The sequence below is a fragment of the Pleurodeles waltl genome, chromosome 7, assembly GCF_031143425.1.
Source record: "Pleurodeles waltl isolate 20211129_DDA chromosome 7, aPleWal1.hap1.20221129, whole genome shotgun sequence".
NCBI lineage: Eukaryota > Metazoa > Chordata > Amphibia > Caudata > Salamandridae > Pleurodeles > Pleurodeles waltl.
In genome coordinates this window covers 1,024,311,664-1,024,337,624 of record NC_090446.1, presented here as the reverse complement: position 1 = coordinate 1,024,337,624, position 25,961 = coordinate 1,024,311,664, and the positions used below count along the sequence as shown (strand labels likewise).

Genomic DNA, 25,961 nt, shown 5'->3' with positions numbered 1-25,961 from the left:
ATAAGTAACTATTAGTTTTGGGAAGACAGAGTGGTATAAAAACCTAGAGTATTAATTAAGCACTTTTCTAAGTAGTAATGCTCAGTTGAATTTTAGCATTTGCCGGGCAATATACATTATAAAAATGTACGTATAAGTAATTGGACGGGCTATAATGTCTTTTTCACAGGGTGACATATTTATCCCATGTGGTAATTACCTCCTATTCTACATTTTCAACATGAAAGTGTGTCATAGCTTGCAGAGTCAGTATTTACCACATTGTATTTCGCATGTGTTGGCTTTTTCAAAACCTTTTTCTCTGATGAATTTCAGCAGGTTTTCCCGGCTGGAATCTATCAAGAGAAAACTATAAGAATGTGATAATCATCACAAAACTCGAAATTCCGATATTAGCCTCCATTTGGCTAGGACAGAAAAATATTCATGCTTTTGTTTAGAAAGCGTCATCATACATGATATATATAAATCAAAAAGAGGTAAGGAAGCAACAGTAAAAGTACTACTTACATTGTTCTAAAAGCAAGCAAACCAGAAAAGAGAGAGGAAAAAACAATTGCACACAATATGCATGATTATACAGTTTAGATTGAAAGAGAAGAAAAGCCGAAATAAATCGGTTATACAATCTCGCTTCCAAGAAGCATCTAATGTAATGGCAGAAACGTTCAGGACTACTTATGTTCCAGTAAATGAGGTCTACCATCCAACTGTATGAAGGCTTGGCGCTGAGGGTTACTGAGGGCAAGGTTGGGGGGATTTCTGGGGCTGACCCAAACAGGAGGTCTAACACTGAATGGCTAAATGGTCATTCTTTTACTGCACCACAACGCCACTTGCTCTCTGCAGCATAAGAGGAAAGACCTCCTGCAGCTGCTGGGCAGGAACTTCCTGCCACTGGACAAATCTGGGCACTGGTGATGCCAATGCCGGATTCATCAATGGTGGCTTGCGTGGCCTGGCATTTATAGTCAGGGAGATTGATTACATGAGATGCAGAGATGAAGGGAAACAGTATATTTAATTTGTTTTTCCCCTTTATCTTAACTCAGGATTTCTTCAATGTCCCTCAAATAAGCAGAAAAAGTTGCTTCCTTGTGGAGGGGGTACGTCAAATTGATTGCATCAATGGAAACACGCTACACCACCCCTATTGTCTTTCCACAAAGTTGCAGTTAGTAATTCACCTCACGAACTGAGATCAAAGATCATTGTTCTTTTAATGGCTATATTAAAAGTGAACTATGAAATGACTTCTTACCTGGAAATGAATCTATGCTGTCAAACGGTAAGGTGTAGATCATCTCCTGCTCAGGTTGTCGCGATAACCTGGCACTAGGTATGTGATATTTCACAACAGAGGTAATATCTTCAGCATTGCAAGAATCCATCACGTGCATTCTGTTGGACAAATCAAATGTGACTCATAAAACATGGCCAAGATGATTCTGTATTCTGCAAAGTCTGCAGAACCTGTTAAAAGTCAACATTGAGCCAGCATTCGCAAATTGTATTTGCTTCACTTGCACCACATTAACTTGCTTGAGAACATGCAATCACATTTTTGTGTCATTAATGCTTTTTAAAGTCCCTCTGATGCAGACCGTAAAACAAACATTTGGCTTCAGTAAACAGACTGCAGCTTCTCTCAATAAAGCACTCGCCCATGATTCTGGTCAGCATCTGCATAACATGAGAGTTGCATGTTTACTTTGCTGAATGTGGACTAAAGTCAATGGCAAGGCTAGAGAAAAACACCCACAATGGCTACACTCCAAGATGTAACCATAATAATGGAAGTCAGTTGCCTGCGCTGTATTCCAGGATTATAGTAAGATGATGCTAGCTAACTGTATTAATCATATGGATTTTCACTTAGCCCTGTCCTCTTTAACATCTACATGACCCCACCTGCTGACATAATTTGCACCTACGAGATCAACATTATCCTACCCCAATGAAACTCAAGTCATACTGTCCCTCTTGGATAAATCACCAACACAAGGAACCAATTCACCTCTTGCATGTGCGAACTGGTCTCATGGATGAATTCAAACTGTCTCAAGCAGAACTCCAACAAGACAGATGTGGTGATCTTCAGAAAGGATTTCTCACCAGGGGACTCAATCTGGGGACCCAGAGACCTATGACCCACTCCCAACTCCTCCTGGGAAACATCCCCAAGCACGACTCCCGAGCAACGAAAGCAGAACTACAGTTTCGTTCACCATGACTTCCTTGTTCGGTGCCTTAACCAAGCATGTGCTGAACAACGCACATGTGTGGTTAAGGCACAGAAGAAGGGAGTCGGCTTCGTCGGAGGACGCGCTCAGATAAGTGGGGCTAGGGCCGTTTTTGGGGCAGGGTAGGGGGTCAGGGCATTTTTAGTTTTAGGGGAAGGGGTGGGGGGTCACTGTAGTTTTAGGGGCTGGGTGGGGGTCAGGGTATTTGTAGTTTTTAGGGGCGAGGTGGGGGGTCGGGTAGTTTAGGTTTTAGGGGGTTGGGGGATCATGGTAGTTTTAGGGGTGGGGTGGGGGGTCACTGTAGTTTTAGGGGGAGGGGTAGGGGGTTGGGGTATTTTTAGTTTTTAGGGGTGGGGGTCAGGGTGGTATAGGTTTTAGGGGGGTGGGTGGTCACAGAAGTTTTAGGGGTGTGGGTCGGGGTATTTTTCATTTTTAGGGGTGGGGTTGGGGGGTCGGGTAGTTTAGGTTTTAGGTTGTGGGGGATTGCTGTAGTTTTAGGGGTGGGGTGGGGGGATCGCTGTAATTTTGGGGGCGGGGTGGGGGGGTTGGGGTATTTTTAGGTTGTAGGGGTGGGGGTTGGGGTAGTGGTAGAATTGTTTTTAGGGGAGGGGGTGGAGGGTTGGGGTACGATTGTTTTAGGGGTGGGGGGGTGGCATGCTGGAACCACGCATGCCATTCACGCATGCCTTTACCGGGAATGCCTTTACGACGAAAAATCATTGTTAAGGCATTCATGGTAAAGGCATTCGTGATAATAACACTGTTGCTGTTCTGACCACGTTGTTTAGGCATGCGTGGTTCCAGCATGCGCTGTTCCAACTCCTATTCACCCCTGCTACCATGCCAGAAACGCCTGGAATATCATCGATAACAAGCTAGACATGTCCATTCAGATGGACATTGACATCACTACATCCTGCTTCCACACTCTGAGGATGCTGAAAAAAGATCTACAAGTGGCTACAGAAAAACACCAGAAAGACCAGCACCGAAGCACTCATCACCAGCAGGCTGGGCTATGGAAACTCCCTTTATGCAGGAATCACCAGACATCTCACTAAAAGACTACAAAGCATCCAGAGCACAACTCCAGACTCATCCTCAACCTCTCACACAGGATCCACTTCATACCACACCCCAGGGAGCTGCACTGGCTCCTGATACCCTAGTGCGCACAGTTCAAGCTTCTCACCCACACGTACAAAGCAGTACACCAAACAGAACTGGTGTACGTGAACAGCTGCATACATTTTCACCAACGATCCAAGCATTTCCACTCAGTATAACTTCTACTAGCACACATCCCATGTATTCACTGAAGCAGACCTGGAGGTTGTGCATTTTCTTACATCACCTTCAAAGCATGGAAAGACCTCCCACATCACATCAGAGCCTCCACCTCTCGTCTCTTCTTGAATTCCGTAAGAAGGTGAAGACATGGTTCTTCAAATAATTCCTTTTCCCACCTCTGGGCTAGCCTCACACACATTCTCAGCACCAGGATACCCTCATGCATGAGAGCACGCTTTCCAAGCACACTTAACATTAGCTTTAGACAATGAGAACTGTGCAAATTCAAACACAGTCTAATACGGAGCAGTCTAGGAATCTTATTTGCCTATTATTGTTGATTTGAAATGATAGTTAAAAGTGGCAAAAGTGTATTCTATGCTGGCCAATTGTGGCCGAAGCTACATCTTACTTCAACATATATTGATTATTGATGAAAGCATTTCAGAATACAAGTGGGAACAAAGAACGGATCTGAGTCAAAATAGTTTCTTTAGCTGAGAGGTCTGCACAGCACTCGGCTGCCTTCATGCTATACAAATACCACATACATACTGTTATGGTGAACGTTTATAACAAGAATGTCATACCTCCAATGCAGAATCTATGCAAGCAAGTATTGGCACAGTGAAGAAGTCATTCTTATATTTGGATTATGTTAATTGTTGTAAGCGGGGTCTAACTGAAGATAATACCACAAGAGTGAATGCTTCAGTAGGCTTAGCAATAGATATTAGTAACCTCCCACTGTGAATGTATTATTGCGACTCTTAAGAGTGCCTATATTCAGCGCACGCAAAAATAAAAATCGTGATGGATTTCATTAGCCATAAAATGTACATTCAGGAATGCTTTCTAAGGGTTTTGTGTGGCGGGACACAGAGGATACATTATTGGGCCTACTAGCTGGCATCAGTGGCCATACACATTGCATGCACGAATGGACCTAGTAAGGGCCTCTGTTTCCCCATACCGTGCATGCCTCAATAGACCTAGCAAGATGTGCCATTGGTTTCACACACTTCAAGCATAAAAAGGCGTAGTACTAGGCATTAGTAGTTCCGTAAAGTGCATCAATGAGCCTAGCAGCGAGCATCAGTGGCTCCAGGGTATTTGCTTCAATGGCCCTACTAAAGATCAACAGTCGATGTGTGAAGGCAAGAGCATAAGAAGTAAACAGCAATATGTAAGCATAAAGTAAACACAAAGAAAAGAGCATCAGTAAATTTCACAAGCTCTGACTTTGGAATTCCTACAAGGCTAAGGCATTTCAAGGGGAAGCCACAATTGTGGATATGCACCTGTTTTCAACAAAATCGTTTTTTTTTGTTTTTTTTTTAAATGGCTTGTTTTATCTAACAAAACTGAAATGTTTTTGAGAACAGGTCCATGGTCCCATTCTGCAACGCCTGGCTGTTCCTTACTCTGATGTGGCTTGGCCCAGCTGAACACACACCGAATAACCAAGGGCCACCTTGAGAGCAATCCTTATCCTCCCATTTTAGCCCAGGTGCTTATCTCCGTAAGGAACCTCCTCTGGGTCATGGAGAAAAGTCAAAACTCTTTCGGGACACTTACAAACTGGATGACTTGAAGCTCCTGTTGCCCCAGAGCAGAAAACACACGGCTCAGTTCCACGGCGTGTCACGTCTGGACGGGGACCAGAAAGTCCAGGTTGATAGTAGGCACACTGAGCTAATAGAGAGGCTGCGTGCATTTGCCGGCTCACACAGGGTTCATTGTGTAAAGACTTGCAGTGCACAGGTGTTATTTCTTCTTGGACAGTGAGCGGGGTTTGTCCTGACAAAATCATATGATATCCTTATGATGCAACAAAATAAGGGTGTTTCTTATACAATTAATGGTTAACGCCCATAGAGAGGCTAAACAACATTCAAAGGTTCCCTCTGTGTACTGTTTGTTTATGACATGAGCTCTGGCTAACAGCTAAAGCTGTCTCTGGTAAAAACTAAAAATAACTTGCCGCCATTAAAAATGAAGGCTGTTACAACTCACCATTAAACGAACCACTTTTTCATTAGCACAAACTGGCGATATTTATACGATGTACAACAGAAAATATCAGATGGAAAATAAATAACTAGAAACCAATGTTCATTCAAAATGGGTATACATTGCAAAGCACCCTTGCAATCAAAGTTATAAGTATGATGAGATGGTTAAGAACATACACCATACCTTTTTTGAGAGCAACATTTTATTGTTTATTCGGAATACTACATGTAATTGACAGAGACATTTTGCAACGGATCGACATCTGCACAACTGAACTTTGTTCTGTTCGGTTATATATTTCCAAAAGCGTAAGCTTTATCTCAATCCCCCTTTGTCCAGCCTGTAGTAAACCCACCCTTTCCCCCATATTTTGCCGTCTCTCGTGAGTCACCCGCATGCCTCATAGGTGGGTTTCCTTCTGTTTCACGCACCTGTCCATTCCCGCCGTCCATTCTGCCAAGGGGGCGCCTCAGCTGCTTTCCAGTGTTTAGCGATATCTTATTCTGCAGCCAGCATTTCTAGCCCCACCAGGGTACCATCTCCCCTGGGCACCCTCAAGGTCATTGATATACCCAGCAGAGCTATTTAGGGTGAGACTACAATTGGGGAGATCCAGTAGCAGTGGCAGCTGCCACTGAACAGGGGTGGCGGGGGAGAGAGGGAGGAATGGAGGATGTATTTTAAAAAAACAGAAAAAAAACACTTACCTGTTTCCTCCAAAGATGGTTTTGTCACCTCTGTCCTCCTCGTCTGGGAAGCACACAGGCTCTCAGACTACCCTCAGCCAATCACGAAGCTGCTGTCACCAGCATGACAGCTGCATCGCGATTGGTGTGAGCGGCCGGCTTCGGCACTCACAGAGGGAGTGAAGGCCTGTGCACTTTCTCCTCCCGGCTGTGCAATACAGTCGGGAGGAGAAAGGCAAAGTGCGCATGTGTGTTTGGCCGGCCCTAAACGGGCAGCCAAACACACATGCTCACTTTTGGTGTGCAAACCACTTCTCCCTCCAGCCCCGCCCTACCCTGACCTGGCTCAGCTGAAAATTAAAATGATAATAATGCTCTGTGATTATCATTTTATTTTTCCTTCTGCTAAAATCAGTAGAGGGACGCTTCTCCGCTTTAGCAGAGGAGCCTCCTCTGTCCAGTACCCTTGATGGCATTCTGAATATTCGGGACCTGTATCGGGAAATGACTGGGTAGCCTGAAACCGTATAATAAAAGTCCTAAAACCCGTCAAGACGCCTAAAACAACTGGGTGTGGGGAGCTTTCAGGCTTTCCATAGTTGCTGGGTTTTGAGGTATGTGTGATTTATGTAATTCTGCTGGATAAGGTATAGATATGCCAGGTTATGAGGAGCATTACAAGCTCTAATTGACATCTTTCAGGGGACCCAACTAACCCCCTCAGCATGCTCACAAGCGTGATATCTGATCCTGGGAATGGGTGACCAGTGCCTAGTAAATCTGGGATATTTCTTCCCTAACCAAGGGGCCCATGAGTAAGTGCACTTCCAGTAAGCTGTATTAAGGTACTTTAGTCATTGCATCTCTGTAGTCTGACAAAGCGTGTTGAACTGGGATTTATGTAGGGAAAAAGATTCTGGAAGGACATGTGGTCGCCTAACCACCATTTATGAGATACCTATTCTGTTTCATCCCTGGAAGTCCTTCAGTTCTGCCACTTTTTTCTAGCCAATGGCCCATCCCAAAATAGAGTCTTAAGCGTCACTCTTCTGTGCTACCAATTCACTGTAGTGCTGCACTTTATGCCTAAAACAACACCCTGGTGACTTCAGGAAGTGTCCTGGAGATGAGTGTTCCATATAGACATGGCCACTGGAACTATGCAATCATGCGGCAGACAACTCCGCATATAGGGCTCTATAGTAATCCACAAAGGCGGAGGCTATTACAACTGCACTTAGTGTCTGTGCTCTGATCCCGTGGTGATGTGGGGCACCACTCTTAACTCAAAGTCCTTGGTGGCCAGCCAGTAGAGAAGCATACTTGATTTGTCTCCCCATTTAGAAACCCATCTGGCTGAGGCTTCCCATCACCATCGGGCTTCATCTAGGCATAGTTGGCACAATGAAGCCCTGTCAACCGTTAGGCGGTGGCTTATTTGCTCTGATTGAACCCCTCGGTTATTGTGTCCCAGTGTACAAATGGCCATCTTCAGCTCCATGATTTGTGTGTATGTTGCATGAGGCTTGCCTCTGATATAAGAGCAGGCTGCTCCCCTCATGGCAGCTTTAAAAGCCTCACATAGGGGTCCACTGTCCCTAGACTAATCTCCAGAAAGGTCCTCAATTGAGAGGATGGGAGGAGGGTGAACTGAGTGCCCAATAAGAACCATGCATTAAGGCGTTTCTCCTCTGCCCTTCCATCCACTAAATGAACCATAACAGGGGCATGGTCTGAAATGCCCGCAGCAGGATATGGTAGGCTTCAGTGTATAGGAGGTCAGGGCTGGGAGCAACAAAAGGTCAATTCCAGTTAGATACCCATTGGCCACCAATGAGGATCCCCGGATTTAAAACCCTCAAGGCGTCGCACAGGCCCAAGAACACTGTTAGCCAAACCCCTTCTAGTCATACCCAGAGCTTTAGGTGGTCTGAGTGAGTCAGAGGGATTCATGACATCATCAAAGTCCCCCTTGAAGATTGTCCCACCTGAGGTTAGAAGCAGGCTTATGCCCCTGAGGGTCATTAGGGTTAATGAGGCCAGTGAAGGTGGGATGTATACACTCAGTATGTTACATTGAGTTTCATAGAGAACTATTCAGCATCACATAGTGGCGTAAGGCGTCACATGAGAGTCGGGACACCACCAATGGTACTCGTGATATATTCTATCATATCCATACCTGACCAGAAAAGTACATGTGCTGCCTACCAGGTGGGTGACCTTGTGGTACTGAAAATTCTGGACCCGTGTTATAAACATCGTCGTATCACAACGATTTTGGTATCAGCAGACCGAGAATGATTAGAATAGTATGCACAAGCATTGTATTCATATTCGGGTAACGAAATCACCCGAATATCAGAGTTTCCGTCTTGAACCCTCGTGTTCCATTTAAACGACAGCCATTTTGTGATTGCCCTCACATAGGCCAATGTCTAATGCTGAAAACGAGTCTGAAGGACACGTACACCTTTGCTGACTCCTCTGTGACCTGGGCAAGCTGACTCCACTGCCTGAAGCCAAACCTGTTCGGCCAGTTTCTTTCCCAGTGGCCGAATGAGATTAGTATCAAGGCACAACACATCATAAACCTTTCATCACACACAAACCATGCCTAATCTTACACACACCTGTCCCTGTTTCTTTCTTTATAACTTGCTTTACAAGGAGGAGGTGCCCGTTTTTATTGGGGGTCCGTCGATATCTGATGAAAGTACTAAGCCTTGCCGGGTAATTGATTGAGGGCTGGACAAACTGGAATATGGGCTTGTCATCATAAACCTGCTATTTCTTTGTAGTGAAAATATGTGAATGGTCAACTGTAATCCTGTTAAAACCCCAAAGGCTACTCACATGTTGCCTCTCTAGCTTTTCTCATTTGTTTAGGAATGTGACTGGTACAGCCCCTTGCATGCCTAGGGCATAATAAATGATATAAAAGGTCTGAGCTAAGACCATTTCGAGAGACTGCCTCTTTCAGTTGCTATAGGTCAGTTTCTGGGAGACGTAGTCTCACTCATTTGAGTTTAATGAAGATGTCTTTTCATATTTCAGCTTCTTTGCCAAGTTCTTTGTTATATTACCCTGAGAATGAAAATCTCTAGTACTTCATATGGCGCAGCCAACGTGGGGCTCATCAGAGAAGTGACTTTCTGTGGGAGTGATCTTGTCAGGAGACTGAAATCTACTGAAGAGGACAGAACAGGATTCTACCAAGAAGGTACTCTGTGCGCAGGGATTCTGGAGATTCTTTGATTATGCACCCCAGTATATTTCTGATCTTCCTGATTTTGATCCTCCACATGATGTCACCCCTGACTGAGAACCTTTTTGGCGTAAGTAAAAAAAAAAAAGACTGTTAGGTCACTTAGAACTTGGCAATTAGAATTTGGACAACTATTTGTTTGGTATAGCTTTGATAGGTTTGTATAGGTTTGTATACGCGAATTGCAATTTGTGTAGGCAGGTAATGAAGAAACTTTTTCTCCATCTGCTTTAGTTGAAGTATAAGTGGGTCGCTCCCAGTCCTTAGTTCTTTGGTCCTTTGGTTCTTAGTTTTTGGTTCTTGGTTCTTAGTATTGGTCCTTAGTTTTATTTGAAGATTGCAATTTTCAAAAACCGACGGTCTCGTACATTTGCGAGTGTATCGATAGAGATAGCCCCTTGAAGTTTGAAGCTCGGTTAGTGAGCGAAGATGCCTAATCGTAGCAAATTTGGTACTTGGTTTGGTTTTTGGTGGCAACAGGGATTCCCGATTGGAGGATTCATGTCTGGTACCTCCGATTGGAACTCCAACTTATGAGTTCTATTTTAAACACGGCGTGGGCCCCATCACGTTTAATAAAGTAGGGGTCCGCTATTCTTGGAAATAAATGTCTGTGAGGCTGTTTTTGCAGTTTTTTGGAACACTATTGAGAAAAGTTTTCTTTTCTCTTGTAAATATGACTTGCAACTAGGATCTGCAAACGGTTCTGTAAGTAAATTGCGACGGCGCTATTTATGAAAAATGGCTAAAGCGCGCTGTATTGTGTGTCCTGAGTGTTTTCTGTTTATATCTGAAATGAGCTCAATGTGTGTTTGTGGGTCTTCTTGATGTTTTCAGTTTGTTAAGTAAAATGTTGGTTAATTAATATTAAGTAGAAACTTAGAAAAAATCCAGAAATGAACCATGTAATGTGCTAACATAGCTATATGTTGCTCTTTAATTTATAGAATGAGCAATTGTGCACATATACAAAACTGCCGTTAAATGCATAATAAATTAGAAAACACATTCAATAGATATAAATAGGGCCCCAAAACAAAAACAAAATTATCTATTTTTGCAAAAAAATAAATTAATTTACAGCATTTTTCTTAGATGCACTGTATTAGATGTTCACAGGCAAACTTTTCAGCTGCAGTATATTTGATAGGAATGTTCAATTCAGCCAGCACTTTCCCAGTTAAACACGGGTGGAATTTTGCATAACCTTCCTTTTAAATCAAAGTGGCGCAAAAATGTGACGCATTTCAAGTTAGGCTTATGCGCTTAGGCTTGTGAGTTAATGTATCCCAAATAATAGGCAAGGGGTGCAGCTTGCGTTTATATGTGGAATTATCACAAAAAAAAGAATAATTGTTTTTTTTTTTTTAAAGAAAATTATTAATTATGGAAAAATTATTTAAAAAAATAAGTGCTTTTCAAAATTGTTTTTTAATATTTATAAAGCTTAATACCTATACTATGACCTCCTAGCATTAAAATTTAATTTAAGTTATGTTGCACCGCTAAAATGACATTTGCATGTGCAATTTTCCCTTTCTATAAAGTATAAGTTAATATTTTCAATGGCTGACTCATGGATTGTGTAATAGACATTCTGGTAATGCATATTATGCAAGAAAATTGTAGGATATTGATTTTTTAATGCCTAAAATATCAAAGTCGATTTTGGGCAAAAGCACTGTTTAAACTGCATTTTCTTTCATTCAGAGTACTTTTTAAAGTGTCTCAGGCTTCAGTAAATGCATACATTTAGGTTTGATATATATTTGCAGGTTGTGCCTTCTTATGATTCAATGAGTCAATGTGCCAGTACAAAGGCTTGTTTTAATATCAAGGTTGAAGGTTCTAACTTCAGCTGGGCCTACTGAGATGTTCATTCATTCGAGGTTGATGAAATATGTACCATTGCATGGGATTGCAACAAGCATTTATTCTAACAACTGGTATGTGTGTTATTAAGGTTTGTGAATTATTCACAGTAAATGTAGTTTAATAATCTGGAAATAGAGATAATTTTTTTTTAGCGCCTAAAAAGGAAAAATTATTTTTTAAAATAGAGTAAGTTATTGCAGGCTAGAAGGAAAATAGGAAGGCCTACTGTCTTTGACAGATTCAGGGTGGCAGAAGCTAGGAGAGCTACAGAGGCTGGCTCAAGTCACGCTGCTGAGATGCTATCTTTAGTTTTCCCATAAACAATGGAGGAGGCTGTCATGTTGACACTTGTGACCTTTTAAATTAGGGCCTTGTCTTTGTGAAATGCAGAATGACCCTACGGGCCTCTAAAAGTGGGATTTCTGGTTTCTCCAGAAGAACATCAATACAATTAAAGAACTTAATTCCAAAGGGAAAATATAAAAAAGGGGTTTCTTTGAAGGTCCCAACATCATGTTAAATGCTCTGCAGAACTGATACATTTGTGTCTCCGCTCTAAAAAAATAAAATGATGCCTGCTAGTTGCTTTTATTTGACAGAAAACGAAGTGTTGCATTAAGTCTTAGACAGAAAATAAGATGCAGCCCTTTTCTAAAATTTTGAAGGCTACATGCCTTAATGAGAACGATTTGCCAATTAGGACTTATTTTTCACAGTGGAAATTGTAGGTGCCAAATTAATATGGAGTGTCAGTGTAACAATTTTTACTTTTAGAAAGGTAAAACTAAGGTGGCTTGATGTTGCGAAATAACTGACAAGAGGGTAACAGTTAAGTAATGGAAATTTATTTTTGTGTATTTGGTCCTATCATGAATTGTTCTTGCTGGTCCTGTATGTTAGAAGAGAAACAGTAAATTTATATTTGACAGCAGATTTCCATTGCCTGGTGAACTACTGTCAAAAGGAGGGTAAGGATTTTAAACCTGACAAATTAAACAGGCCCAAATATTGGGTTTTGGGCTGCAGGTTTACAGTGCATAAAGTACATGACATGGTGTTGTGTGTCACTGCTTATTCACACATGCTATTGTTTTGTCTATGCTTTTTGTGCTTGATACACAGCAAGTATATCTGATGGCTTGACGTTTTGTGCGTTTTTATTATTTTTTATTTGTTTTTTGCATGTTTGTTGCTGCTTTTGATACTATTACAAGCTCCCCTGTGTTGTGAGGGGATGGTCATGACGATGCCCATCGCTACGCAACAGTTGGTTGAACTTGTTCTGGTTACTAAATTCCACAGATAATGATATTTCATGCTGTGAACATAAGAGGCAACACTTCACCAGTGCATGTCTATTTGGCTATAATGGTATTGAAGGAAAATAAAAAGAGATATACAGGATCAAAGTGCGTCACCTGCAGTTAGTCACGTTACTGCCCCTTCCCTTAAAGGAACAGGCAGCCCTACATTTATGTAGCCTTGATTGGACCTAAGGATGAAATTATAGATCTGTGACTCAAGGTGGCCTAATTTCTATATTACATTAGTTAATGATGTTCTGTTTCCTAAGTAGCATATGGCTTTTGTTCCTTAAAAGAAAACCAGGTTTTCATTTTTTCCTGAATAAGGAACTGAAACATTAGCTAGGAGTACCGTATATGGTGTAATCGCCAACGGTAGAGTTAAAATTTGTGTAACTTTGGCCTTTGTGTATCACCCGTACTCTCGGTGTTGTGTCACATGCCTGACTATCACCCAAATCATTTTTTGTTCTTTCTATAGATTTTTTTCTTTTGTTACTTCCCCTGACCAATGTCGCATCATGCTTAGTTATTGAGATTTTAGCTATGTCCTAGTCCCATTTCTCTTTTTCTAATTCCTTTCACCAGTCAGCCCTTTTATTATTATTGATGTATTGTTCAGGTTCACATTTCCAGACTGCAGTGATGTACCAGGGACCCCCATGTTATGTATAATTCCCTTTGGTATGACCAGACTGGTTTTCAAGAATTTGCCTTAGGCCTGCTTCAATGTTTTCCAGCCTGACTGTCAGGGTAGCGATAGACTGGTTAACTGACTCAATATTATAGTAAGACAAGTTTTCCATCTCAATAGGAGATATCTTATGTTTACCTTTTTGAACATGACAAATGTTCAATGTCTATTTTAATTTGGTTTTCGGTTCCCTTCTGTTCCTGTTACTTTAATTTTTGGTGGGATCAGATGTGTCCTAATCATGCAAATGCCAGGACCCTCTAGTTCTTGTCTTTTTGTTTGCACATTTGACTATTAGCCTGCGTATTGCATAGTGCACCTGATGCACAGTTTTAAAGGAAGGTTTCTACATGTCCCTGATAATCGGTATCATGTGATTTCTCTATTGAGATGTTCTAAGATAAGGAGGAACACCTAGACTTAATCATTGAAGAAAATATGTGTTTACCCCATTAGACAATGCCACTGTGTGAGGAAATCCATTCAGATAGAATTCTCATGTAGCTATAGATGGCAGAGAATAATGGAAAGAACCCAATTAAAGATGCTAGAGACCCTGTTTTGCCCTTCTGCCTTTGTCTTTGTATTTTATGCCCATGGTGTATGGCTACTCCTTTGAAGATTGCAGACCACCTGCTTGCAGTCCCCTTGTTAAAAACCATGAACTGTTTTTGTACTAAACTGAAGGAAACTAACAACTGTGGCACATTTCCTACGTCACTAGATTCTGCGGGTATCAAGTCATAATAACCTGCAGGACATTGATTTAAGCCTAATTCCCATCAGTGACAGCTACAGATGAAAGACGGACGTCTTGGCCCTACAGTCTCAGCACCCAGAAAGTAGCAAAGCTGGACAGCGATCGCCAGCGCATGGTATCGTACTTGCTCCATCAGACGGCGTTGGACATCACAAAACCAAAGTTTCAGTGTAAAAGAGCTAAAGAGAAGGATTCCTGTTGTTGATGGCAGAGCTGTTTTGAGGTTTCATTTCTCTACCTGTCATGTGCTGGTAACCTCTGACAGTGTGCAATCCCTTGAGCCCCTTGGCCTGAGTTTTGGCCACACCCCCCCTTTTCTTTGCTCCAACGGAAGAAGGGCAGTGCACCGGAGATTTCAAGTTTGGAAAAAGGCACTATATTGTGGTGCCCATGAAAGAGCAGCTTGAGCGTCCTCTGACACAAAATAATGAGTGTTGGAGTCTGAAAGTGCTGCTGAGCTTGAGCTATTTCACAATTAATGGTGCTTGGGTCTGCACGAGATGATTTGTGCCCTTGATCAATGAAGAGCACATTGTTTGTAGTGTCTGCCACAGAGGAGAGACACTGGTGCATTGCTTTAAGACATTGAGACTTTCGAGTGAGTTGTGGGTGTTTGCCAGGAGGGCACTCCAACTAAGCAGTACTTTTCTCACGAAGAGGCCTGAATTGAGAGGCCCATGCGAAAGAAAACAACAAAAGAAATTTTGATGGACAATAGAAGCCTGCCAGAGAGGCTTTTTGAACGGACTCTGGGCATAGTTGGTTTCACAAGAGGTTTCCGTGTGATTGTATAGACTAGGTCTTAGGAGACTAATTGTTTTGCTGGCATTGTTTTAAAGTACTATTCTGTTTAGTAAAAGCAGAATAAAGTCCATTTTCTGTGGAAAGAGTACCCCCTTTTCACCTTAGAGCATTGATGAGAGTCACCACTGTTCCACCTGAACATACAAAAATTACTGAAATGCAGAGGAGCCCTAAAAATGTTACTAGATAATTTTAGGATTTGCTTTTTGGTTAGGGTTGTGAAAAATTATTATTTCATTTGTAATAGTGGTCACTACTTTTTCCCGTTGTCTATATGTTCTTAATAACGTGTTTTCTAGTGTCTTTTAAACATGACGTTGTCAATTATGGGTGGGATTGTTTTTCTCTACTCAATTGACTTCTGCACCCACTTCCCAACCTATGTATTTTCCTACTATTGTTTCTTTGCACTCTTTTCACCCTTTTCCTGAACATGAGCAGGTTAGAAGATCAGAATTCGTAAGCAATTCTTTTGTACAGCTTCTGCATCAACACTAGTTATTAGTGAACATCACTAATTGTTGGGTGTGTGATCTTATGCCACCTACTGCAGATAGAGGTATTCCTTATTTTGTCCTGCCATATGTGGCCTTTTGTGCTACTTCATGTTCGAGGAGACCTGTCCAGAGAGAGTTACCAAGTACTAGAATTTTGCTCCAGCAACATCTCCATGGCTTTATGAATATAGACCTGGACTCAGATTAGCGTGAGTATAGGTTATTGCCTATGTAAGGGCAAAAGGAGGGTCTGTGGTACTGAAAATTCTGGACCCGTGTTATAAACATCGTCGTATCACAACGATTTTGGTATCAGCAGACCGAGAATGATTAGAATAGTATGCACAAGCATTGTATTCATATTCGGGTAACGAAATCACCCGAATATCACAGTTTCCGTCTTGAACCCTCGTGTTCCATTTAAACGACAGCCATTTTGTGATTGCCCTCACATAGGCCAATGTCTAATGCTGAAAATGAGTCTGAAGGACACGTACACCTTTGCTGACTCCTCTGTGACCTGGGCAAGCTGACTCCACTGCCTGAAGCCAAACCTGTTCGGCCAGTTTCTTTCCCAGTGGCCGAATGAGATTAGTATCAAGGCACAACACATCACAAACCTTTCATCACACACAAACCATGCCTAATCTTACACACACCTGTCCCTGTTTCTTTCTTTATGACTTGCTTTACAAGGAGGAGGTGCCCGTTTTTATTGGGGGTCCGTCGATATCTGATGAAAGTACTAAGCCTTGCCGGGTAATTGATTGAGGGCTGGACAAACTGGAATATGGGCTTGTCATCATAAACCTGCTATTTCTTTGTAGTGAAAATATGTGAATGGTCAACTGTAATCCTGTTAAAACCCCAAAGGCTACTCACATGTCGCCTCTCTAGCTTTTCTCATTTGTTTAGGAATGTGACTGGTACAGCCCCTTGCATGCCTAGGGCATAATAAATGATATAAAAGTTCTGAGCTAAGACCATTTCGAGAGACTGCCTCTTTCAGTTGCTATAGGTCAGCTTCTGGGAGACGTAGTCTCACTCATTTGAGTTTAATAAAGATGTCTTTTCATATTTCAGCTTCTTTGCCAAGTTCTTTGTTATATTACCCTGAGAATGAAAATCTCTAGTACTTCAACCTGTAGCATCAAGATCTTTGGAGCATGACGGTGGACAGATTTCATGACAGCCCCTCTCTAAATATGGTCAAGACAACCACAGTAAAGACTGCAATGGTGTATTGCCAGATGTGAGGAACTGTAGGATGAAAATGATATCGCGGGTCTCCATGACATTAACAGTGTTCCAGTTGGAGGGCATTGTTGCAGGCCCAGAGGATCTGGGGCACTGACGAATGTGAAAGTATAGAGAATCTAAGTGCCGCTGTGTGCTGTGGTACGCATAAGCATACAAAACAAGGTAATAAACTAAACAAACCTTTATCCCTCCCATGTCCCTTTTTCTATACTCCCCAGGTAGAAGCATTTTTCACCCAAAACCCCAAATCTTGAGCTAGGCAGTGACGCTGAACTCCTGCACCTTCTCCAGCCTGATCCTTAGCACTACAGCTTTGATCGCTCGTTGGGAGCACCACTGCATATCTCTAGACCAGCGTCTCGCGAGGACAACAAGATCTTTGCGATACAGTGAGCACAGTCTGCGATACTTGGTCTGTTTGCTGCGCTGCATTGACAACCATCCGCGATACTCCTCGCACCCCTCCACCATGAACAGGACTCTGCACTGGACTAAGAATGTAACTTTCCAGTGGGACTAACCTGGTTGCTGTATCTGGACCGTGCTCCATTCTGTTCAGCCTGAACTTGTGATGTTTTCCCGGTCTTGCACGACCAAATAGCCACAAGTGGCGCTTTGGGCTTTTAGGTGTTATTTTAGTGTGAAATATTTAAAAATTCCTAACTCCAGATCTAATGACTGGATTTTTTGTCATTATGGAATCAATATATTTATTAGCTTTCACTCTATTTTTCTAAATTGATGTAGGATTGTTCTTATGTTGTGTTTTTACTTTATTACTGTTTGAAGTGCCGCAATAATACTTTACACTTTGCCTCGAAGTTAAGCCTGGCTGCACTGTGCCAAGCTACCAGAGGGTTCAGCACAGGTTAATTTAGAGTTGGCTTGTGCCTTACCCTGATAAGGACTGTGGTTGTTGCTTGAAGAGGATTTCACCTCCCTCAACCAGTAACCCAGTTTCTTACATTACTTGTTTAGCATTGGAAATGATGAATAGCAGAACCACGGGCGTAGCTTAGTGCAGTAAGATCATAGACCCAGGAGAAATTTCTGTTAAATAGGTGTGATCTCATGTAATATTGGTAAATTCATATTACACTTCTTATGTGAAATTCCTGAAACTACACTATTATTCCACGTCGCATAATTGCATGTCTTTTTTTACAAAAATGTTGTGCAAGCACACTGGAACAACACAAATGAACAGAAAGCAAACAGCTACTGCCTGTGGTAAATGTGTTTTGTGCTAATATTTTACGCACGGAATACGTCCTCATGTCCAATATGACACAAGGATGCATTCCTGCTCAAATATAGTGCTAAATGCCAGTTTTGCTTTTCCCATAAATATGCGTAATTTGTGTATTTTCATATATGTTTTTTGATAAATAATACATTGTATATTTTTGTATATTTGATATGTTTATCTGTTTTGCACAGCTGGGACAGTAGACTGATTCTATTTGATGCTACTTTATAATTAATTTAGTGCTATGCGGTCCTAGGGGAGTTTTGTTTGCTATCAAAATGTGGATCAAGACATTGCTCTCATCCCTCGGAAAGCTACACTGAATATCACTGACGACCTTGAGAGCAACAGATGTGAATGTGTTTATATTTGTCTGGATTTGTTTCTGCTCACGGTATTACCCAGAACTCATGAACTGCTGAAGAAATAAGACAAAGTAATTTGGTATTCAGAATGCTTCTGTTATAGGATAAATAAAACACGAATACATAAAGGTTTTGGAGACCCCCAGAATATCAGAAAATGGATGGGTTTGGGATGGCCAGTTTGGGCTTGACTTGAAAAATGAGAATTATGATACACCACGTAATGTAAGTATTTAATTGTACTGCTCACCCAGAATACACTAATGTTTTGAACTGACTGGTTTTGTATTAAGAAAAAGTCCTTGAGAACGAACGGGGTGACTAATTTTGAAGTTGTATTCTATTCATTTTGTATGAATAAATCCTTTAAAGTTACTAATAGACTGCTTAAACTGTATTACTTTAGGCCAGGAAGGACGTGTGTGGCCCCATTAAGTGTATTCTGCACTTCCTACTTCACAATTCTGCATATATACAACTGATGTTTAATATTCAAGTGTCACTTAATAGTGAAGACCTGATTTAAACTTGAGAGATAACTGATAATCATCCAATTTCTGGTGAAAGTGCTAAATCCGACAGAGAAGTAATACATGGAACTTCCTCCATCATACCACCCAATAATTAATTCTTGAGAATTCAGAGAATTTTCTGCTACCTCTCAACTCCAGTTTTGAACATTATCGACCATATCTGAATCCAGAAGAAAATTACACCGACTTTCATTTAGACAAGTGGCCTAACATAGATCACACTCCCTCTCTTATATTGTACATAGCAATGACCTAATCTACTCCTCTCATCTGCCCAGTCATTGTGCCACCAGCAGTGTCCTGTGTGCACCCCAATATGGCCTGCCATGCTCCAGCTGAGGAGCTTCACCAACTATTCATTAGATGAGTTGGTCTTTCAAACAGGTCACCCAATAGCTAAAACAAATACTATGGACATCATTACAAGTGACGCAAAGCAGAATTCCAGTTGTAACTCTGATGCACCTGATCATGACTAGCCCGGTGTTCTCGCATCTGGTTTTCCTTGATGCAGAACACTGGACCCAAGTTTATCTGCCAAAGATTCCTTCTGGTAAAAACACTTGAGGCTTTGCACTGCGCTGCCTAATACTTTTCTCAGACAAGGGGGAGCTTTTTCTCAGGCAAGGGTGGAACTATTATTCCCCTTCCCTCACCAATCCTTTCTACTGCCCTCACTCTATCACCCATTCAACATAGAATCCCTCTTATACACTTACCATCTGCTGTGAGCATGTGGTAAATGTGTGTGTCAAACCCCTTGGAATAGCTAATATCACTTCAATTTCAAATTTCAATTTCAACGTTATTCCGCAATCCGAGGGGTTTAACTCATAATTGTAATAACCATGGCCTATAGCGTCTACAAAAAAACGCAAAACCATTTTGCTATAATAACGTGCCCAACTCATATTCCTCATGGCTGACAGAGTTTCTCAATGTTTCTATTCACCTATTGTAATAATTATTCTTACTTACTTTGGTCCACGTGATGTTGTGTTTCCTTGAAATGCTTATTTCTGTTCTTTAAAACTGTTGTGAACACCTTCAAAGCCACTCAAGAGTATGCTAAACTAAATTGCCAGGACTGACAATCTCGGGCTCTCAATTGCAAAAATGAATTACCGTAGGTGGTAGCCAATGCCCCACTTCCTCTTCAGAAACAGAGATGTGCCGACACACTTCAAACTCCCTTTTGACAGCACAGCTTTCCGATCTGAAAACAAACAAACAAAATTAGCTTTTATCAAAATGGAGTATCAAGATTTGAGTGTCATAGGGAGAACTGGGATTTAATCTCATTAAAGCAAATGTTGAGGCAATATTTCTCAAGATACGAAAATCTGAAGTACTCATCGAAAACACTTCGCAGCTGAGCAACATTTCTTCACAATTAAAAGCCATGGATTATCAATAAACCCTGAGGTGTAAGTCTACAAGAGACTGTCTTCTGTGCAAGAATCAAGATGTGGAACAAGAATGGAGTTTCATCCATGTGGGCCAGAAACCACAGGCTTACCATAACGTAGAAACTACTTAGTGAAAAAGATGTTCTAGCCAATACCTGCAGTGCATAATTCTTCTGTGGATTCTCAGAAGGGGAAGGTTGTGCTTGAATATTGATGCACATTAGAAATGTTGTATGTTGGGAGCTCAATTGAAGACAATGAAGTGGCTCAGAGCTGATAATGGCTTGTATAAGCCTTCTTCTCCAACATTCCAGTGTTTCTCTTTCTGTTGCTCCTTCTTCAATTTAGAACATTCTACCCTCAACGAGTGGAATGTTCTAAAAGACTTTTAGCTCTAGTGCCTCGGGCTATATCGGGCCTATAAGTCGAGTTCAGTGCTTTTAACAGCCAGTACAACCCTCAGCAGCAGGCTATAGAATATATTTGAAAGGACTGGCTCATATACGGCAACACTGTCAAACTTCCATTTTAATAGATCTGTTTTAAACCTTTATTTTAATACTCCTGTCAGTAGCAGAGCATTGTGATCTCTGAAAAAGTAATACATAGCTACACAAAAAACCACGATAGTCGTAAATGTGCATCACAACATTCTAAAAAGTGAGAAAGAACATGGCGGTAACACAGTTGATCACTGTTAGGGGAACAGGAAGGTGAGAATGAGTACAGAAAGGGGAATTGAGGGGACCTCCATTTAATGATAAACTCTCCATCAGTATTTTAATGTGTGGTTACATCATGTACTACAATGAAATTCCACACCACATGATACCGTCTACATGGATATTACATGCATGTTTGAGCTTTCTTTTCTATGTCACACAGCACTACATATTTCCAACTGTAGTGCCCTATTTGTATGATTCTTTACCTTATTAATCTTGCTATGTATACTATTTTTGGCACTATACTTGGACTCGCTCCACCAGGCGCCATACACGGGAGCAATTTGCTTATTCAGGGATTGGATTAATGGGATTTATTTCGTGCTATTTTTAATTGTCTCAGAAGACTCTTACAAATTTTAGCAGCTTCGGTATAACCACCTACTGCTATTTCTTCACGGTCAACACTTTTATGTTTTCATTTTCTATGATGCCCCCAGAGTCCAGGACCCCAGAGTTTACCGTTTCCATGGGTTCGTCAACATCAAATAATATGTGACTGCGCTTCCGGCGATGCCAAAGGACACGCCATATCACTTTCTCCCGTGCTTTTTTGGCGAAATCGATCCAATTGCATATGAGAACTACACATCAAAGTTAACCAGTTTTACTATAAGTATAAATAAAAAAAACTAATGGGGTGAAGAGGGTTGTTCATCATCGGCATTATTGGCTCTGCTAGATCAAGCTCTAAGGTATTGGAGTTGAAATATACTGTACTGAGTAGCCATGTTTGCAACGCTCATTTTAGAACGCAAGTGTCCTGGGTGAACAGAACAGGGGAGATCAAGGGCAAGGCAAGGTTTGAGAGCGGGGCGGAGGGTTGGGGGAAGGGACTGGGGGAAGGGTTGCCAGAACAATCTGGGGAAGAACAGGTCAGGGAGGCCAAAGTGAGAAGAGGAGGCACTGTCTAGGTGGTTTCGACATTTTGGTACAGTCTGGATGACACAGTCTGGATGTCACAATCAGGAAGGACAGTTTGTAGGCCACAGTCTTGGTGAAACATTCTGGGATGTCATATTTTGTAGGACACAATTTAAAGGTAGACACTTCTGTGAAAATGGCACAGTTTGGATATGACACATCAGGCTGCCTTAGATTGCACAGTCCAAGAGGGCACAATTGGGACTGCATGGTTGGATGGCATTTTTAGGCAGGGAACAGTTGTAGCGGGCACATTATGGAGAGTACAGTGGGATTGGGGTTGGAGGAAGAAAACTGTTGGAGCCCTAGTCTGGAGGGGATACACCCTGAGAGCAAACAGAGTGAAGGGGGGCATTTTAGAGAGTCACAGCATTGGAGGCCCTGTCCTGAGGTCAAAGTTTTAGAATCAGAGCTATAAGGGTAATGTTACAAAGGTCATACTGTACTAGTTTGATACAGCAGATTAGGTGGTACTATCCTGAGGACACAGTCTAGTGGGAAAAGCCTAGGATTCCGTAAGGTGGAAAGTATATTCTGGGAACAATCAGTCTGGAGGGATGCAGTATGAGACCACAGACGTGAATGGCATTGTATTTGAGGACACAGTGTTATAAAGCACATCCTATAAAAGTGGCAGGAGGGCACAATGTGGTAGGCTACAGTACGGAGGGGCCAGTCTGGAATTTCCACAATTATTATGGCATACAAAGCATTACCACAGTATTGGAGTCACAGTTTAGAAGGTAAGCTAACAATACCTGCCACACTTTGAAATCTACAAACTAGCAACAGCAGTGTTCCAGACTGTCAAAGATGCAATGTCTTGTTACTGGACAATGTATACATTGACAAGCCTGTTTAGTGGTCAAATAAAACTATGCATGTAATTGTATTGAGAAGTGTAAAGCCTGATAATATCTGATTTGCTTGGCATTGCAAACCCAGGCGAAGTTTACTTTTATGGAAGCTGTTTGTTCACAGGGCATTTTGTACACTAGTAATATTTATTTAACAGAATAATGTGAAAACTGGCATCGTCTCACATAGGGCCTGATTCTAACTTTGGAGGACGGTGTTAAACCGTCCCAAAAGTGGCGGATATACCACCTACCGTATTACGAGTCCATTATATCCTATGGAACTTGTAATACGGTAGGTGGTATATCCGCCACTTTTGGGACGGTTTAACACCGTCCTCCAAAGTTAGAATCAGGCCCATAGTGTCTTACTACCTGTATCAAAACTGTCAGCATGTTTTACTGGGCAACATAGACATTGCCATTATCTACTTAATTTAGCAGTAAGGAAACAGACAATGGGGGTCATTCCAACACTGGCGGTCGGTGTTAAAGCGGCGGCTAACCCGCCAACAGGCGGGCGGTAAAAAAAATGGAATTCTGACCCTGGCGGAAACCGGCAACAGAGACCGCCCCTTTAACACTCCGACCGCCACGGCGGGACAAACAAACAGCGCGGCGGTCACCGCCAACAGATAGGCGAGAGTCAATGTACCGCCCACCCTATCACAACCCACCAATCCGCCACCTTTTCCGGGGCGGTAGCCCCGCCGATAAAAACACGGCGGAAACAGTAATTTCAAACGGAAAACACTCACCTCCATACACCCCACAAGGAATCTGGACAGCATGGAACCCGAACTACACATCCTACCAGCTATTGTATTCCTGCTCCTCTACCAGGAGCACGAACGCCGGCGCAGAAGACAACGGTGAGTACTGCACCTACAACACAGGGGAGGGGGGAGGAGAAAATATTACGGGCACACACATACGCGACACGTCCACCCCCACCCTCACCCACTACAACACACACATCAATGCATAGCAACAACTCAGAGTGACACCCCCAAACCCCCCGGAAGAATGCAAAGACAAAAGGAAATGATTATGAAATTGGAATCATATTGTACGGCTGAGTTAAAAAATATATCAAACATCTATAACTATATATATATATATATAAAAAGTCCAGTCCGATTTGTGTATCAGCCATTGTTCGTGGGCCACTGGGCCAAAACACATGGACAAAGCCCACACAGGATACCCGACTCCAGTGGAGAGAACACTGCAGGGGCATCAGATAGCAAAACTACAGGCACCTCAGGGGAAAGGGAAGGGGGGGCACCTCAGCCACATGAGTCCACGACACCAGATTCACGAGGGGCCTCCATGGCCACTGTTCAATCCTGGGGAGTGCAAAGCCACAGTCTCTCAAGTCTCTACAGTGAGTGGGGTGCCCACTGTGCCATCTTGGGGAGTGCAAAGCCACAGTCTCTCAAGTCTCTACAGTGGGTGGTGTGCCCACTGTGCCATCCTGGGGAGTGCAAAGCCACAGTCTCTCAAGTCTCTACAGTGGGTGGGGTGCCCACTGTACCATCCTGGGGAGTGCCAAGCCACAGTCTCACAAGTGGATTACAGACTCCACTGGTTATGGAGGGGGACTGGTGCCCAGAGTGCTTCGTGCAGCCCTGCCCGACACAGATACAGGCCTGCCCCTTCTGCCAATGGGCCAGCGGTGCTTGAGACGGCGGTGCCCAGCGGAGCGGTGACTGAGATGAAGGGCCCAGCGGAGCGGTGACTGAGATGAAGGGCCCAGCGGAGCGGTGCTTGAGATGAAGGGCCCAGCGGAGCAGTGACTCAGATGAAGGGCCCAGCGGAGCGGTGACTGAGATGAAGGGCCCAGCAGAGCGGTGCTTGAGACGGCGGTGCCCAGCGGAGCGGTGACTGAGACGAAGGGCCCAGCGGAGCGGTGACTGAGATGAAGGGCCCAGCAGAGTGGTGCTTGAGATGAAGGGCCCAGCGGAGCGGTGACTGAGACGGCGGTGCCAAGCGGAGCGGTGACTGAGACAGCGGTGCCCTGCGGAGCGGTGCTTGAGATGGAGGGCCCAGCGGAGCAGTGCTTGAGATGAAGGGCCCAGCGGAGCGGCGCTTGAGATGAAGGGCCCAGCGGAGCGGTGCTTGAGATGAAGGGCCCAGCGGAGCGTTGACTGAGACGGCGGTGCCAAGCGGAGCGGTGACTGAGACGGCGGTTCCCAGCAGAGCAGTGCTTGAGATGAAGGGCCCATTGGAGCGGTGACTGAGATGAAGGGCCCAGCGGAGCGGTGCTTGAAACGGCGGTGCCCTGTTCAGCGGTGCTTGACTTGAAGGGCCCTGTACAGCGGTTCTTGACTTGAAGGGCCCTGTTCAGCGGTGCTTGAAACGGCGGTGCCCTGTTCAGCGGTTCTTGACTTGAAAGGCCCTGTTCAGTGGTGCTTGACTTGAAGGGCCCTGTTCAGCGGTTCTTGACTTGAAGGGCCCTGTTCAGCGGTTCTTGACTTGAAGGGCCCTGTTCAGCGGTTCTTGACTTGAAGGGCCCTGTTCAGCGGTGCTTGACTTGAAGGGCCCTGTTCAGCGGTGCTTGACTTGAAGGGCCCTGTTCATCGGTTCTTGACTTGAAGGGCCCTGTTCAGCGGTGCTTGACTTGAAGGGCCCTGTTCAGCGGTGCTTGACTTGAAGGGCCCTGTTCAGCGGTTCTTGACTTGAAGGGCCCTGTTCAGCGGTTCTTGACTTGAAGGGCCCTGTTCAGCGGTGCTTGAAACGGCGGTGCCTTGTTCAGCGGTTCTTGACTTGAAGGGCCCTGTTCAGCGGTGATTTGACTTGAAGGGCCCTGTTCAGCGGTGCTTGAGCTGAGTGTCCAGGTCAGCAGATCCGGACATGCCATGGATTTCACTCGCCACCTGACATGTGGCTGCCGGGCCCTTCCTGCCCATCTGTCTTTTTGCTTGCGGGGCCCTCCTGTGCTTCCGTACCGGGCCTGTGGGTGTCCTCCTGCACACCTGGAATGGGGCAGGTGTGGCCCTCCTGGGCAGCTGGCCTGCTGCCGGACTTGTCGGGCGTGCTGCCCTTGCCACCCTTCTCTGCTCATCTGTGGCCCTTTCCTCCCTTTGGCGGTGTCCCAGGTGCCACCCCACTTCCTGACGGAGCCAGGGTAGTGAATTTGGAGCTTGCTGTCTTTGGCCTCTCACGCCGGGCACTGGCTTTCTTTGATTTTTTTTCAGGG

At 43.4% G+C, this 25,961-nt stretch overlaps 1 protein-coding gene across 1 annotated transcript in view; it reads right to left on the bottom strand.

Moving 5' to 3' along the window:
- The window catches only part of LOC138245863 (ATP-binding cassette sub-family A member 9-like), a 2,236,336-nt gene that overhangs the window by 1,510,225 nt on the left and 700,150 nt on the right, over window positions 1–25,961 (bottom strand). Inside the window, exons 16-17 of the mRNA XM_069199841.1 lie at window positions 19,970–20,060; window positions 1,262–1,401 (exon numbers count right to left, since the gene is read on the bottom strand). Coding sequence (XP_069055942.1) covers window positions 1,262–1,401; window positions 19,970–20,060 — 231 coding nt within the window. The remainder of the gene's footprint in view (window positions 1–1,261; window positions 1,402–19,969; window positions 20,061–25,961) is intronic.